Consider the following 18,859-nt stretch of genomic DNA (forward strand, 5'->3'; position numbering starts at 1 on the left):
ATGGCCATTTAGCACCAAACTCCCAAACCATTATTTTGGAATACTAACCAATATTATTGAATGCAAAAATGCTGACTACAATTAAATGAGTTAAATTAGGAATTTAAAATCTGATATATCTATAGAGCTTTTACCCTGATATTGATAGAAATTAGCTATTGGGACATACAATAATTTGCCGCAAAACAAATATACGGCTATATTAATAATAATGGGAAGTTGTACTTGTCGTGTAACAAGGAGCAGATTCTTGCGCCTTTCCTTGACACAAGTGAGTTGGTGAGGACGTTGGCGGACATGCACACAAACGAGTTCGTTTCCTTGATCCAAAACTACGTCCACATGTTTTGCTACAGTTGGTCCATTGACTCCAAGGACACCACATCACTTAATCCGAAGCAAAAAAAGCTTATTAATTAATTACACGGTGCTGCAAAAATGTTAAATAAGGTCTATTTAAATGGAATTTTAAATTTTAAGTTTGCAATATGTGGTATTATTAAAACCATTTACAATTGAATTAACATGAAAATAGAGCGAATTTGTGAACAAGAAATATGGTACTAATCTCTTAATTCTTTTCGATACCACAATACCCGATTTTTTTGGCAAAAACTCAACCGGTCGAACTGATAACAATCCATGACTTCGTTAGTATGATAGAATATTCAAAGGACTCATTACGACAGGTATATGTCTTGTGGGCCTTTTAGTTGGTCACCAGCTATTTTTTAATAGTTCATTGTACTGCATTTTAAATTTTTTTCACAAATTCATTGTACTGCATTTTAAATTTGGTTTAGCTAAGAGATTAATCTTGGCTCATCGTTGCATCATAGGGCCTCTAAGCCATGCCCCCACTAAACTATACTTCTAGCTTTTGAGAAGGTAAATGCATTTTTTTTGAGCTTCGTGTCAACTTTTATCCGTCTTTTATTTACCCAAAACTATTAAGCCCAAAGGCGATATGCATTCTATGGAATCTTGCGTAGTATGGCCCATAAGCTCTACAAAGTACAATTTCTCTTTTCTGTTAAAACAGCTCCTCTGGTTATTATATTTGTTCTCCAACGTATAGGGTACCAATTCAAGTCGCCTTCTTCAGGGTAAAAGACGTCGAATCTTCGTAGTACAATGGTAAACAACAAAGAAAAAAAGGAAAGAAAAAACGTAAGCAGCAACACCATAAAAAAACAATTTGCAAAAACGAATGACTGTATAGCTCCTAGTCCTTGAGGAGGTGTCAGTATAGCACGCTTTGAGCATAACGTCTGTTCTAATGTTCATAGTGGTTCCATTCTGGTGAATATTTCACGATATCAAAGATAATATTTTCCTTTGGTCAAACTCTCGCGGTACCTAAATCAATTTGGTGGTCCGGGATACTGCATAGTTTAGACCCTCTTGTGTCGTTGTTGGTGACATCCCTTTGGCGGTGTTTTCGGCCAGTCTTAAATGATCTTCCAGTCTCCAACTGACAATTCGCAAATACATAACGCCTCGTTGGTCAAATAAACTGATAGGATCAAATAAACTAATCTTTAGGGTGACTCAGAAGGTTGTGCAGAGTTGGCAGGTTGCACACCAACCCAATATCGAGGACATAGTTTAAAAAATCCAGGGTGTTTTTTGAATCAGTACAAAATGCTTACTCGTCAGTAATCACCAACACTAGGTGACAGTACTTGGGAAACTGATTTAGCGCTTCTGTATTTTATCATAGAAACAATGCTTGTGTCTCTCGTCTCTCGTACAAAGGAATGATTTAAGCTGATCTCTGTCAGTGAACAATACAATACGTCCACGACACACGTTAATTTATTCACAATACTGAATGGAAAAGCATTAACTTATACTTGCTGACAAAGTCGTAACATACCAAGTTTAAAATACGCCTTGATAAGATTTACATTTTACGCGTTAATTCGACTGATTGTTAAAAAGAATCCGTAAAAAAGTAACACACCTCCGGGAATTTCGCGGCCCACCTGGCATGGTCTCGCGGCACACTGAGGAACATTGCTCTAAAGCAGTGGTCGGCAATTTTTAGTTGTCGCGGCCCAAAATACTCGTTTAAAAGCTATAAAAAGTCCACTACGTAAATCAACAGAAAAACAGGGGAGGATCTAGGTATTTTGTTACGGGTATGGGCATGCAATATTTATGAATGACGTCACAAAGTCACGATTTTGTACAATAATTAAAAAAAATATTATTCTCGGGTGAACTAGTGCAAATATGCAGCTAATAATCAAGTCTATATTCGGGCGTCGTGCGAAAAAAATGTTTTTTTAAACAAAACTGTAAAATTGGATACAGAACGTATGAAGCACACAAAAAACATTCGAATATTGTTCCAAATAACGGCATTTACAGTCTAACTTATAAGAAGTTCACACGACACAAGATGCAATAGAATAAATGCATATTGCCGTTGGGCTGAATAGTTTGAAGGGAAATAAAAAACAGAGGAAAGTTCACACGAAGCTCGAAAAAAATTGCATTTACATATAGTCAAACTTGTCTAAAAGTATAGTTTAGTAGGGGCATGTCCTACAGGCTCTGTGGTGAAACAATGAGCCAAAATAAATCTCTTAGTCACACCAAATTAAAAATACAGTCCAATTAATGCACGGCTATCGCGGCCCACAACTACCGGATAAAACTAAACTATAAAAAATAGCTGGTCGCCCACTTAAAATGGCTTAGAGGCCCACATATGGGCCGCGACCCACAGTTTGCCGACCACTGCTCTGAAGTAACAATATTTAGCGAAATTATCTATAAAACCATAGTATTAGGACCAACGACATAATAAAACCTAAACACGCAGTATTTAGTACGACAGAATGGGACATGACAGCTTTAGAACAAGACCTAAACGTGTCGTAATGCACATCTGGAAAAGGTCTAGACTAGATGGCTTAAATTAAATGACAATTAACGCAACAAAAATGAAGGTATGGGACAAAAGAGAGTCGCAGTCGGTCGTTCCGGGATCGACGTGTTGACGTCATTATTCGAATGGACGTTTGAGCGCCGCTGTTTGTGCATCGGTCAGTTTGTCCTTATTTTGGGTTAGGAGTGGGCAAAGTGCCCGAGCAATGATTGGCGTTAAAGGTGATTTCGTTACACTGGTGAAAATCGAATGGCATCATGTCACGTCCTTGCTCTGTTAACTACATCGAAGCAAATAAATGGAACAGCATAGGGGCTTTTCTTTATAGAAACGTTCAACATTTCGTCGAGAAAAAAAAACAGCCATTATGTCCAGTTTCACAATAAAGAGTTTGTAAAAAAAACTTTGATGGCCGCTATTGGTCGTTGTTTAGTTAATACTCGGAATGGACTCCAGCAATAAGAGTCGAATTGGAATATCACCAACGCAAAAGACCAAAATTACGACAAATTAAAATAACAACTAAAAGTCGGAATAAAACCTACACAACCACTATTCTTTCTCTTTCTGTAACTATTCTGTAATTCTTCTTCCACCTCTTGTTCCAACTGTTTTATCAACCTTTTTTAACTTCTCCTCCAACTCTTCCTTTAACTCTTCCTTCAACAATTTTTTTTTAATCTTCATCCAACTCTTCATCCCACTCTTTGACAACTCTTCCTATACTTCTTCTTTAACCTCTTTCTACTTCCAAAATCTTTTTCTCGCTCCTTCTCCGACTCTCGATTGAAATATTTCTAACTTTTCCTAACAATAATCAGTAAAAATGTGCACATTCTGAAAGACTAGTGCGCGCATGTTTAAAGGCACTTTAAAATATGCGCATATTCTAAAAAAATGTGCGCACTTTCCGCGTGCACACTCTTGCGCACGTTGTGCGAAATAAACGCCATGTCCGCTGTTTCCCAATTTCGTCACAAACTCTTCATATAGTTCACCCTTATTTCTACAGTATCAATTAGGAATAATCACACAAAGTATACATTTAGACATGAATTATAGACTTACTGCTACATGGTTTGTTTTTACATGGAATGTAATCTTGAGATGGTCCTGAGCAAAAGTCGCCGTGAGGTCGTTGACATTCCCTATATCGCAAAATTTTTCCTTCACCACATGTTGTGCTACATAGCCCCTGCTCAAACCACTCTCCCCACTGGGCTTCTATAATAAAAGTAGGAATATTTCTGTGTGAAGGATCGTAACATTACGATTGCAATGTAATAGCAAAAATACAATGACATAGTTTCACAGAGTTCATACAGTACGTTCGGAAATGCAACATAGGCTACTTTACGACTAAAACATAAATTACTTTAAAAGTAAGCATATGAAATATGGGAAATTTGACTTCCATATATAAGTCAGTATTAGTGTATACCACCACTGTGACAAATTACTTTTTTTTTTTTCTAACATATGTGGCATTTTTTAAGCTAATGAACTTGGTGAATTTGCTTAATTTTTGAGTCCAGGCAGCAAAAACAATCAGTTTACTAAACAACTATAGTGTTTTTACTTCTTGTACAATCCGGGTAACTGGGGCACGTGGCCATTTCCGGCAAACTTCTCTGCTTCTTCAGCAATAAGGTAAATTTTAGTTTTAACAAATCTTTGTGCAATAAAACATGCAGCGGCGTATCGAATTAAGATCGAAACTCGATAGAGCGGATTTTAAGCTGCTGTGTGATATAAGTTTTTATTATAATCGACAACACAATCCTATTTATGTTTAAGCGCGTCTTAAACAAAACGAAAAAGAAAACAAAAAAACAGGGTAGTGGACCCTTTTCATACTCTTGCATGTTCAAGTCGCGCAGCTGACCCAGCCAGAATGTCTTTAACATGACTAAATGCCAATTCATGGTCTTGCGAAGAATATTCATTTCGTTGGGATTGCAAAAACATCGGATTGGTATCTATGCAAGTATTACAACAAACTCTTCATTGTGATGTTTCTACCTCACTTTGAAGTTCATACAGCCGAAAATGGCACTTGCCTCTCGACAGCCAGTGGACTTCGGTATAAAAAAAGCCTCTTATGTTGTCCCATTTTTTTCTCAACATGCGGTTATTTTTTACTCTCAAACGAACGAACGAACGAGTTAATCATCTTGGCCGCAACGTCTGTAACTTCCAATAAAAATCGAAGTAGAGTCTTTAGAGGAAGACTGCATCGGTGTAGTTAACAGTTCGAGGACGAAGAAGACGTGACATGATGCCGGTCGATTTTCACCAGTGTAACGAAACCCTATTTAACGCCAAACATTGCTCGGGCACCATCCATATAAATATTCTTGAAATTCTGCCAGCTTAATTGGTTGACAATAAAAAGGAATCCACAATATCTTTCACATCAGCAGTAGTCTGTACATCGTTCTCGTATCAGGCAAAGGCGACCAAGTGACTTTGAAGAGCGTTATCGTTTGACTCGTCTAGTTGGGTGCTGGCCTGAAGCGTGCTTTGTCTAAATTCCGAGCAAACTTGCTGGCACACATAAATTCTTAGCCTTGTAGTCGGCGAAAAGTGTCATTAGAGATAAAAGTTTGTCTACTTGGATTCCACGTATTAAAAATAACTAGACGCAAAGGAATTAATTTATTGCAAACTATACGTTTTTACTTACTGATACATTTGGTTCCAACACAATCCTTGTACTGCCTATGATCTCCTTGACAATTTGTTCCACCACAACTTGGCGGTGGAGAATTACAGAGTCGCGACCGAAACTCAAATCCCATTCCGCAACTTACTGTACATCCAGTGGTTTCAGACCAGTTCGACCAATGGCCATTAACTGCATGAATAAATACATTTTAATGTACCTCTCCGCGCTAAGATAAACAACCGTATACCAATTTAACTAATTAGGTGTATATTGTTTATATAAAACTTGACTATGTTCTCGTTCAAACAATAAGTTATTATTAGCGATGTCCCACAAAGTCGGATCTAAGCCGAATGCAAATAATACTATCGCACCTTTTCTACAGTAGCATCGGTCCGATACAAAATTGATAAAGGAATTTCAGCCCTAATTTGCGATCCAACGGGAAGTTCTTCTCAAAAAAGTAAATCTATTAAAAAGGCCGATTAACAACTGACAACCTGAAAAAAAAACCTAAGAATTTCAATTTTATCTATGTTGCTTATTCAAGCAAAGTAATGGCGTTATGAGGATAATTGCTCCAAAGAAACGACTGAAACTTGAAGTATAAAAGCAGATAAGCGAATTCAAAAGAATAAAAACTATTCACAATCTTGAATGTGGGAACAACTTCACAAGAAAAGGAAGCATAAAAATTTGGTCGCACCGGGACGATTTAAACCCGCCGCAAAACCTGTTTTTCATCTCAACGCTGCGTGCCAACATCTTGGCATTTTTACTACCCTTTCGTCCCCTTTAAGGAATTCATTTACCTTAAAGGCCTTAAATTCTGCAAATGCAAATTCCGTTAAACCACTAGACGATATTTTATACAATATGCGAATCCCTGTTAACTGCGCCAAAAGTCAGTGGAGTAATGTCATTGAACTTAAAAACTTAAGTAAGTTTCGTTTCGTAACTACGCTTCTTTGCGAAGCTGGGTTTTCTGATCTGGCGTGCATCTTTATATATATGAAAGAGAAGATTTGTGAGATGTAGCAACATGTTCGCCCGGTCGGTCGGTGGCAGAGCAACGTCGTCTTCGACTAACAAAAGGACCGGCGACTCCCCGTCGTGTGCTCGCCTCTCCCCGGGCGCGGGCGCGACATTTCGTAAAACCTCTTAACTAACCGCGCAAAACCTTTTTTTCAAGCGCAATTACCTGCGTTGACATAAAAAATCAAATTCGGCATATTGCCCTAATAAAAAATAAATTTTAATGTTTTCAACGTAAAGATGTTTGACGTGCTTAGCCGATGGTTATTTAGTCCTTGCAGCGGTTTTATAACAACCGGCTAATTCGGAAAACTATTTATTTACCTATATTCGGAAAACTATTTATTACCGATACACGTCTTCGGTAATAACGGGACCGCTACTTCACCAATTGGACCAAGTTGAGAATCAGTAATTTAAAGCTATTAACTGTTCGACTGGCTAAATATGTTTAATTTAAACGACAAAAATGTACCTGGACAACATGCGCTCCACGAACACCTCCGTTGTTCCAAATCATGTTTTCCACGTATGACACCAGCACAAACAGAGGTGCTGCATGAACGTCTGCGCATTTGATTGCCCAATCCGCAGGTTCGTGTGCACTCACTCCACTGCGTCCATGGTGAGACACGGCCACGAAGTGAGGAACAAGACTACATGTAAAGAAATAAGTGCATAATACACACGATATGTAAAGCTCATCGGTTAATGTTCGTTGTTTAGCATGCTATATTGATTTATATAGTTTTGGGTAAAAAACAAACAGCCTTAACGGATTAGCTACTTTATTTAAGTGAAGCAATCACGAACAGTTTTAATACAGTGACCGTCAGTGACGTGCGGTGAGGTTCCTAGATGGTGAGGCACAAATTTTTTCGAGTTACGTTTTTCTTTAACAACCACAAAAACGGTATCGTGACAATAAAATAATAAATAAACTCAAAAACCATTCAGAGATCAAAAACAAAACGACTAAAAAGTAGTAAAACTCATAGTTGCCATTTTTTTCCTTACGGTAAACATCTAGAATTACAAAAAATTAATCTAGAAACATCTAGATTTTTTGTAGAGAAATCTAAAAAATAATCTAAAAGGGATTTTTTTAAATATTCAATACTTTTGGACAAAAACATCAACATTTAAAGCTTAATGTCGTATAAAGTGCATGAAGGGTCTTGCACGAAGCTTTAGAACTAAGATTTTCTGTTTTATAAAACAGTTTACTGAACATGACCAGTTACTGAAATTTTTGATTTTATACCTCATTATTTATTTTTCAATCGCAAAAATTTTAAACTTTTAAAATTACTGAAATATTTATCGTCGATAGCGAATCTGTCACTAATTTAGATTACAGAATATTTTTTTTATAATAATCTAAAAAAACATCTAACATCTAGATTGCATTATCCTACATCTAGATTCAAATCAAAACATCTAAATCTAGATTAAAATAATCTAGAATGGCAACTATGGTCAAACTACATTAATATAGAAAACGTATTAATGACTACATCGTTTATGACGTAACAGTGCATGACAATTGAAGGTGTGGCATGCCTGTGATCGACTGTTGTGGTAGGTTACTGCTCATAAAAGCTACAAAACAAATTATTATTAAGAGTACAATATTTATAAATTTTTGGGTGGCCATGGCCCTCCTGGCTACGCCTATGTCAGCTACACATATACTCCTTTTTAACCGCTCTCTTTGAAAGTTGCGTGTTATTTTTTTGTCCAGTCGTCTGATGCAAAAGTTTTAAATTTGCAACAGGTCTGCCTTTATTTATGACTTCAACTTTAGAGCTTTACACTACAAGAAGTACAAGTACTATGCGGGTATTCAAGCTGGACGAAAAAAGGTTTCATAGCTGGAACGTCACAATTGAGGCATGTCTCAAATCTTAGCTAAATCGTTCATCATGTTTTCCGAGAGAATTAGCCAAAGAAAAGGGCACGCATAATACAGTGCATAGCACTTCTGTGATCTGAAGAGAGGCACGGCTTGGCGCTGCCTCACTTTGCGTAATTCAATGATTTTGACCGCGTAAACGCTTGATATGAATAACACAACAGAAATAGAAGAACAAATAAAGCACGCTTTAGGTATAGAAACGTAAAATTTGCGGTAGAGATATAACTGATATAACTTTTGCTTGATAGTGAGGCAGTGCCTCCCCTGACTGCACGTCCCTGGTGACCGTGCATCCCACAGTGGCAGCGCAGAAAGCGGTGAAAACATAATTCTCGTAACACAACGCAAATCACTATGACGTCACAATACACAATTCAAATCACCAAAAAGTGGAAGAAATGTAAGGTTACGAAACAATAGTAACTGTCTGTTCAACAATAGTTCAGGCTGTAAATAAATCACGAATTCAGTTTAACTAAGTCACCTAAATGGTAGCCAAGAATTAATATAAAAGCAACATATCTTACTGAGTGAGCGACCGCTTTCAGGCACCAACAGTTCAATGCATTTACAATTACAACCTCGAATTACATACCGTACATGTGCAATATACAATAAGGGTGTTATAATAAACGGTATCTTGATGGTTTAATTTTGCTTAAGCATGTATTAGTTCACCAGTCACGACGAACAAATTAACTTAACGAATTTAACTGTAACAGCTTACAAAATTATGGAACAAATTGATTTAAGGTTATAATTACGATGCGCAGACATGCGTCAAATATAATAATTTATCAATATGGTAGCGGTGGAAAAATTTTTACACTAAATTGACAAGGCGCTCGGGTCAACTTTTAATTTTCAACCGCCAAATTTTTGCTTGCTCATCAAATACGCCTATCAACGCGTTTGCTCGTTTGCCTGCGGTGCAAATGCTACTGGGCCATCAGTCGTCCCGGTGTCAGCGGGAACGACGAGACACAACTTATGAATTGGCCTCCGTAATTCGTTCCCCTTCGATCGAACTATAGGACGTTTCGTACAACTCCATGCTCGTCAGGATGGACGGCGACGACTCTTCCAAGCGACCACGACCATAGCGGATTCAGGGGGACGGGGGCCTGAGGGGCCATGGCCCCCCCAAAAATGTATAAATATTTTACTCTTAATAATAGTTTTTTTAGCATTTGTTAGCAGTATCACAAAAGTCGATCACAGGCATGCCACACCTTCAATTGTCATGCACTGTTACGTCACAAACGATGTAGTTAATATTACGTTTGCTATGCAGTAATGTAATTTTACTACTTTTAGACAGGTTTTGCTCTTTCCATATTTTTTTAGTATTGCGTTAACATTCAGTCAGCTGCTGCTCGGTTTGTTAACATTGTTATAGTGTTCGTTACGGCGGTTAATGACAAAGGCTAAACAAAAAAGTTTAAACTTTTTGGCCCCCAAAAAAATTTTCGGTTGGCTACGCCACTGACCACGACGATCTCGGAGTAGTGTTGTCGACCAAGAGGACGATATCGTCAACTCTTATGTTGTTCTATCCAAGATGGCATGTTTGACGGAAAATAATGGTGCGCAAATATTCGAGCGTCCAACGCTTCAAGACCTGATCGGAAAGGTATTGGACGACTCGACGAGAATAGCAGTAAAGGACTTTATGGCGGTGGGTGGTAAGCCATCATGCGAGCTCACCCTCAGTGTAACGCGGCCTGTTATGGAATTGGCCAGCTTCCTAGCCACGTCACACGCTGCCTCTGCTTTAAAGGTGTGACACCGATAGTGGTCGAAGTATCCACAGAAAATCTAAAACCTCTAACGAATTACTTTATTTTGATTGAAGCAATCACGAACAATTTTAAAACCGTGACCGTATAGCCCACACTGGCAGCGCGGCAAGCTGTGAAAACATAATTCTCATTAGCACAACGCAACACTAAGAAGTCACAATGTACAATTCAACTCACCAAAAACGTAGAAGAAAAACAACGAAACAGTGCAAAGGGTTTGGTCAACAATACTTCAAACTGGAAATAAATCACGAGTTCAGTTTAACTAAGTTACTTATGTGGTAACCAAGCATTAGTAAAAATGCAACGTATCTTACCGAGTTATCGACACTTTCAGGCATTAACAGTTCACTGCATTTACAGCCACAATTTACATACTGTACATCTGCAGTATACAAATACAGTTACTTTAATAAACTTATCTTGATGGTTTAATATTACCTAAACACCTTTAAGTACATTCACCAGTCAACAACAAGCAAAATAACTTTTAACGAATTTAACTGAAACAACTTACAAAATGACAGAACAAAATGATAAAGATTATCACGATGCACCTCCATGCATCAAATGTAATATTTTAACAGCGTGGACAAATTATAACACTCCCCCAAAATTTACAAGTCACTTTAAATACACAAATTTTGACGCGCTCGCCAAATGCGCCGGTCGACGCGAAGTTCAGTTTTGCTCGTTTGCCACTGGGTCATCAGGCGCCCCGGTGTCAGCGGGAACGACGAGTCACAATTTAAGAATTGACCTCCGTAATTCATTCCCCTTCGATCGAACTAGGACGTTTCGTACAACTCCATGCTCATCAGGATGCAACTTCGACGACATCGGAGTTGTCTGTTCGACCAAGAGGACGATATCGTCAACACTTATGTTCCTCTTCTTATGATGCCCTTTTTGAATGATGGTGCGCAAATATTCAACGCTTCCAGAACTGATCTGAAAGGTATTGGACGTGTCGCCAACCTCGACGTGCATAGCAGTCACGGTCGTTTGTGGCGGTGGGTGGCAAACCAGCATCCAGGCTCACTCTCAGCAAATGATTCGGAGTTAGTCATCGACATCCAGTCATCACCGACATCCAGTGTGACTGGCGTAGATGGACAAGAATTCAAAAGCGACTCCACTTCCACAAGCATCGTCTAAAGTTGATTATCGGTAAGGATCCGTTCATTAGTCAGGGAGGAGAGAATGCACCTGGCAGAACTGATTCCACTCGCAAATGCCTTGTCGGAGTTATCGCTCAGCTCCCACCAAGTTGGTTCCGTTGTCCGTGTACATGTGCAACACAGCACCTCGCCGAGCAACGAAGCGGCGAAACACATTTATAAAGGCGTTAGTACTCAAATCAAATGCAACCTCGAGGCGAACGCTTGAGGTTAGGCATGTAAACAAGCATACCTTTTTACTTCGCTGTGTCTTCTTTTTACAAGCAGCGGTCCAAAATAGTTCACTAGAATGTATGCGAAAGGGTGTAAATTCATCTGTAGACGAGCAGGAGGCAAGTTAGACATCAACTGCCTTGCAGGCTTAGCATGACGGCGCCGACACTTCAAACATTTATTTAGGACGCGACGAATCGCGACAGTGCCCTTCACAATCCAGAAACGCTGATTTAGCAAGTTGAGCGTGTGATTCAATCCGGAGTGACCTGATCTCTCGTGGAAGTGAACGATGATCATATCAGTCAGTAACGAATTATGAGGTAGTATGGCCGGATGACGTGCTTCATATGCAATTGGTGCCTTCTCTAGACGGCCCCCGACTCGGAGAACCCCATCCGCCATAAATGGATCCAGTCGTAACATTGGTGACGACTTTGGTATCCTTCCAATCATCCATTAGGCGAAATGACTCCGTTGCTCATACGTAAACAACTTCATTTCCGCATTTTTTAAGTCCGTCAATGCGTTACAAGCAATTTTGGGGAACTTTGCCAGTAGATACGACTTGTAACGTAGCATCCACCACCCTTCACAACTTATACAGGGACGAAAATCTTTCCAACAGCAGATTTGTTAGTCCACCACGACAGTAAATACTCCAGTAGGTTTCTTTTACGACTACGTCGACACTTGTAAGGCTGGTATCAAACAATTTCGGCCATTTATCGGGCCCTTCTTTTAGAAATGCTGGTGCAGGGAACCACAAATCAGAATGAGCGAGTACGTCGGCGGTTGCGCTTCGCGACGCCAACTCAGCGGGATTTAGTTTGGTTGGTACATGCTTCCAATTGTTTTTCGATGAAGGGGCGACACAAATAGTGGAAATCGGCGCTTGTCGTTTTGTATACTTTGTAAAATCACAGATGAATCGGTCCAAAATATTGATGGACCAGATCTAAAGGCAAGTTCCTTTCTTACGGTCTGGTCCAATTTTACCACTGCTACGGCAGCCATCAGTTACAATCTGGGTATAGAAATCTCTTCCTTTTGGACCAATCTCGATTTGCTCATCTCCAGGCTGCACGTTACTTGGTTATCCTCACTGACCGAACGCAAGTGACACACAGCACGGTTGCGTCCTTTGATGCGACGAACACGTGAAAGCTGGCTCCTCTGTATGTTGTCGTAAGCATTCAAGTGAAAAGAACGAGGAATGGAAACGTCAGGTAAGTTTATCCGACCAACTAACCACTTTTCCCATTTCCGTAGATCCTTTGCGGGCATCTCCTCGTCCCATTCAACTTCTTGCCGACACAGATTTCTGTAAATCAAGCGTGCTTCCAACTCAACTGGACTAACAAATCCGAGTGGGTCGAACAGTGAGTTCATCGTCGAGAGCATTCCGCTGCGTGTGCGTGGTTTCATCGGTAGAGAGACCGTGAACTTAAACTCGTCAGTGTTTACGTTCCAATGTACTCCTAAAATCCGCTCTTGCATTTTATCAAGAGTGTGTGTTTCTTTTTAAAAAATTACGCCACGGTTCCCTTAAAATATATGCTTATAAACACAAAATAACACGTTGTTTTTAATGGTGTCAATAGGCTTGGTAATACCGTATTTAGTATTGCAACGCTCACTAAATCACTTTATTTAAGAAGCATAGTCACGAACAGTTTTAAAACCGTGGCACAGTGGCAGCACAGCAAGCTGTAAAAACGTAATTCTCATTAGCACAACGCAATACTATGACGTCACAATGCACAAACTCAAAGCATGTAATCACATGAATGAACAACTATTCGGAGCTAGTGATGACGAGCGCAAACACGTTGGAATTACGTTATTCATATTGTAATGTCATTTTGCACGTATAGGTCGAACCTGAGTTTGCTTTCCTTATTTTGTCCCACATTTAGGCCTATGCACGGCATAGCTATTATTATTGTGTGGCTTGGTTTAGATTTTAGAAAAAGAAGTTGCCTGAAAATTTTATTGCACAAAATTTGTTTGGTGCTTCGCGGGCCAGAAAATTGTCTCGCGGACCCCGAAAGGACCGCAGACCCTAGTTTGAGAACCACTGTCTTAGAGGCTTGGACAGTTCAACCTCTGGCAGACTGTCAAATATTTCCTTGTTATTGGATAACCATTTAGTTAAACGAAATCCGGCTTTAGCTAGCAAGGACCGCAATCCTGCCACAAGAGACATTCCGGCGCCAACATCAGAAACGGATGTAAGGCAATCATCCACGTAAAAAAAATTTTCAACAGTTGATGTAACGATTGTCTCGAATTCGCCACCAAAGTCACTAGCAACTTCCTCTAAACAAAACGCAGCACAACCGGGAGAAGAAGTTGCACCAAAGAGGTGTACCTTCATTCGGCGTTGGTTCAAGGGGCGATTCCCCTTCGGGTCACCATAAAAAACGTAAGCAGTTGCGATCGCGCGGAGCAACAACAACTTAGTAAAACATAGCCTTAACATCAGCCACTAGGGCAATTGGTTCCTTACGAAAGCGGAACAACACGTCGATTAGGCTATTCACTAGATCGCGACCCTGCATCAACGATTGATTAGCGACACACCGCGATACTGAGAAGCTTAATCAAAAACGATACGAAATTTACCCTAACTTGACCGGATTCTGCCAAGATGCAGAATGTGCCTGGAGCGACCCTTTGTAGGCGATTCTTCATATGGTACCTCTTCAGCATAACTTTTCGAGTTGATGTTGCTTTTCATTCGCGTTTCGACAAGCTTTTTATTGGCGTTTTTGTTCTGCAGCCCATTGAGATTTCGCAGATGATTCTTCTGCCGCGCTGTAAAATTTTCTTTAAAATGTCGTGTTTTTTCAAGCTGAATCACGACGCAACCATCACTTTTTTCTTAGTTTGGCGCAAATTTGCTGTCTCTTTAGCTGTGATTATTACCAACCTTGCACTCGACTATACGACGTATTTCACATTTCAACGAGCTCGACGTGGACATTCGATTGGAGTAAACAGAGATCTGATCTTTGGGAACAGTAAATATTTTACCCAATCACGTCAAGTCCTATGTCCGGCACCGACTTCATAGCGTTTTATTCGCACCAAGGTAACAAAAATAAGATGGATATAAAGCAATTTACTTAGAAAAAAGTGCCATTTTAAATCACCACCTAGTTAAAGTGAGTGTAAAACATTCCACCCTAGGATATTCCCCCTTACTATTTACAGTGTGCGGCCTGGTCGGCTTTGAACTTGAGTAGTCTAACCCGAGTCCGAGTCCAACCAAATTTATGGAGTCTGGCTTTGACTCCACAGCCCTGGTATAGTGGTCTTAATGGTAACTTCACAACACAGAAATAAATAGGTTGCATTTACAATACCAAGTTGATGATTGAAAGAAACACTTCCAGACAAATTATTTAAATAGTTTAAGCGAGATTAAAAATAAAAATATCATGTTATACCTTAAACGTGGGTTTATACTATTTTAAGTTAAATTAATTTTTGTACAATCAAAGCTATGAAAACAAGAAATGAGTAAATTGACAAATAAAACACCTGCGGTTTGAGCTACTTCTTATGCCAGGGGTCGGGAACCTATGGCTCGCGAGCCATGTATGGCTCTTTTTGGGACGCCATATGGCTCTTTTGATAAAAGAATCTTACTTGCAGATAAATCTAAGCTATCATTTCTTTTCCCCATGATTTAAATGAAACTGCAGGCGGTCACGGCTACTTTCCTAACTTTATTTTTCCTATTTAACACACATAAAAAAGTACATTTTTCGGCGATTCGCGCGAATCCTACTTGTATTTTCGGGACTGTTATCCCGTTTGATGAAATCTCTTTATATCCAAAAGGCCCTACTCTTCCGACGGAGCTTCGTAATGAAAGTACGAATATTTTTTCCAACCTATAACTAGATGTTAGAAAGTATTATATGGCTCTCATGGAAATTCAACCAAGACTATTTTATGGCTCCCTTAGCTATAAATGTTCCCGACCCCTGTCTTATGCGATAGCCAAATTAGACTTGAAGAGATCTATTATGCCAGATTATTCCCTTTACGATGCGCAATTTGTCGCCTAACCGGTTTGGTATATTGCACACCAGGGATGTCCGATAATAACACAGTATCGTATTGGAGCCATATCCGATGCAAGTGGTAGTGCTATCTGCGCCGATCCGATTCGATAACAAATTATTATGGAAATATTTCTACCTTGAAAGTTAAATTTTATAAAAAATATTTCGTTAATAGTTGTGATTAAACTTCTGGATAACAAAAGCAAAGGTTTGCCTAATTAACTCCCAAAAAAACTACAAAAGTTTATATTTCACCTATTTTGTTTTCTTTAAGCAATAATGACGTTATTTAGTATCGGAAAGGGTCGCGATACTTTTTTTGCAACTTTCGGGTATCGCTATCGGAAAATACGTATCAGACATCCCTGCTGCGCACGCACACATGAGACTCTGGTAGTCTTACCAAGTCAAACTCGAGTCCGGTGTCCGACTCCAAGCAAAAAACAACTCCAATTTTCTCACTGTGACCTTCGATTCATCGTCGTTCTTACCCAACAACAATGAGTTTGGTCCCGATTTTAATTATCAGCGACGGCAATGGATTACGTAGTGTTGTTTTTTTGTTGGGGAGTTTATTGTTTAATGGAATTGTATCTAAGTAAGTCACTTACCCTACAGGAGTTTGGAAGACCCCATCCTTGAGCAAATATTCTTCGACAGCATGACCGAAAGGATTTTACAAGCACCCCCCTTTCGTGCCGCTGACCCCCGATTGGATATGCACAATAACCTTGAAATACACCTCCATGTGAATTCCGTCGAAAAACTCCAAAGCAGACATTTCCGTCTGAACAATTATAAGTTTAATCCATCAATTTTAGCAAGTTCTGATCTAAACTACAGTTGCGAATATATATATTGATTATACAAGTAGCCTACCTATTTATGGCACTTATGATAGTGGTTTTATCACAGTTAAAAGATAACAGCTGTATAGTAGCCTACCTAGGATTTTTCGTTTACTGTTGAATATGTTTAGTTATGAGGACGTTAAAAAGATAATAGCTTTAATATCAAATTAGTATATTTATAGAAGATACATTTTACTAAATGTGTTCAATAGGATATTGATAAATTCAACCTTCGCAAAATCATTTTGCACCAATTACTTACAATAATACAGCCATATTGTAAAGGCGCGAGGATGGCACGCAAAATTGTGAAGCGTTCCAAACTAAAAGTAAAAATTGCGCAGGAAAAACAAATGAACTTGATCATAGGCTTACTTAACGGCCTGCTTTAGCCAGGACAGTTGCGTAATTTAGGTTTTGTCACGGCGCCTCGACTCTCGACCACACAAACAAAGGGCCAGTTTAGGTATTTAGTCAGCTAACGTATGCTTAACAAGTGTTGTGGCTGTTTTCATTGAAAGTGCAACCCGACTGAAATGCAAACTGTCCCGGTGAACCAGTATAACAATAACCCCTAGAATAGGGTTGCCACACGTCAGGATTTCCCCTGACATTCCAGTGAATTAAGTGTTGAAATCTGTCTCAGGGAAAAATAACAAGATCTGCTCATATGTCCGGGATTAACCGTTCTGTGTAAAACATATATCGCCAATACATTTACAATGTTGAAACTGATAATTGTATTTGTAATTAAAGTTGGTTTAAAATCTTTTTCTGTTTAGTGAACAGCCTTATTCACAGGAAGTAACTTGTGCGTATAATGCTATTCGTTATTACGTCACATACGACGAAATTTAAAACCTTTTAACTATTTTGTTTTACTTTATAAAAAAGGGTTTTGTGTATTGCGATCTATTTCAGTGAATTTTAGTTTACCCAGTAGTATGTTTATTTATTTTTATGCTGCAAGCAAAACCGAAACAAGCAAGATTATATTGTGTTTTTACCAAATATGAAACTGCAGATAAAACCGATTGGACTGAAACCTACTTGCTTTGAGTAAGATATCTGTCTGAAACTAAATATTTTGGCAAAACACACAATTTTTTACCTGGCCAAAGCGATGTTTATTAGACTAATTGCTATTTGCTAAAATAAACATTATATCTTTTAAAGGTTTAAGTAGAGTTTGTTAATATCTAAATCTAAAATTTATGTTATTGTTTTACTGCAGAAAATGGCAAAGAAAAATCGTAAATTCACGAGTGAAATGCGAGCAAATTATTCGTGCTATAAAAATGGTAGAAAAGAATTCTAGAAATCGTAAATTCACGAGTTAAATGGTAGAAATGAATTGTCATCTTAGCTGAAGAAACATTTCCCGATTCTGTGTAGCCATGGTCCCCACTAACTAAAATTTCGGCCAATTTTACAATCGAAATGCAATTCTTTTTCACGCCTCGCGTAAATCTAATTTATGTTTTTTATTATTTCTTAGCCTGTTTTATTGAAATCGATTAGCCAAATTGCGCCGTGTGTCTCATCGCACTCTCGAAAATTAAATTTTGGCCAACTATACAAAGCCACTTTTGCACGCTAGACGCGAGTGTTTTTCGTCTTTTTAATATAAAATACGTCACGTTTTGTAACTTTATGACATAACTTGTCACGTCCCCTGATTTGGAGATGGTCAATACAACCGTAGTAAATATTCTAGGGACTTCGCGTTTTAAATTGCGACAACCCTACCCTAGAAACCATAAGCTGTTTTCTCCTTTAAAAGCATTAGTAATACAGGGATATAGTCCGTCGATAGATTAAACATCTTTGAATTCGTGGTTATACTATAAAGCTTTGAGTTTAGCCATATTTAAATTAAATTTTTAACAATAATAAAAACGATTACCTGCTCGTGAAGACCAACTTAGCAGTAAAACTACTATAAACTGTGGTAAGTCCATGCCTCCCCGTCTTGCAGTTGACTGATTTACGTCTGAGAAAGGTCTTGAATTGTATGCAACTTTTGCGGTTTCTGAATTGATTAATAGCTTCCGATTGGGAATGGTTCCTGAATTGAATCTTTGTCAGTGACGTCAATTTTGAAAGCATATTTGTATCGTTACCCACCAGTCAAATCAAAATACACGTATAACAAGCATCTAAGACAGGTTTGCAAACCACATTCATTTATAAAACTTGGCGGCGGATTTTCA

General features: G+C 38.8%; 1 protein-coding gene across 2 annotated transcripts in view; it reads right to left on the minus strand.

Annotated features, from left to right (window-relative positions):
* The window catches only part of LOC146148600 (properdin-like), a 50,264-nt gene extending 31,636 nt beyond the window's left edge, over positions 1-18,628 (minus strand). For both annotated transcript variants that reach the window (XM_083387454.1, XM_083387455.1), the window contains exons 1-6: positions 18,553-18,628; positions 16,407-16,582; positions 7,078-7,258; positions 5,586-5,756; positions 3,968-4,123; positions 226-387 (exon numbers count right to left, since the gene is read on the minus strand). In XM_083387454.1, the coding sequence (XP_083243580.1) occupies positions 226-387; positions 3,968-4,123; positions 5,586-5,756; positions 7,078-7,258; positions 16,407-16,582; positions 18,553-18,607 (901 nt within the window). In that variant the 5' untranslated portion in view covers positions 18,608-18,628. The remainder of the gene's footprint in view (positions 1-225; positions 388-3,967; positions 4,124-5,585; positions 5,757-7,077; positions 7,259-16,406; positions 16,583-18,552) is intronic.
* Between the last annotated feature and the right edge of the window lie 231 nt (positions 18,629-18,859).

Source organism: Ascidiella aspersa, chromosome 4, assembly GCF_963924565.1.
Source record: "Ascidiella aspersa chromosome 4, kaAscAspe10.2, whole genome shotgun sequence".
NCBI lineage: Eukaryota > Metazoa > Chordata > Ascidiacea > Phlebobranchia > Ascidiidae > Ascidiella > Ascidiella aspersa.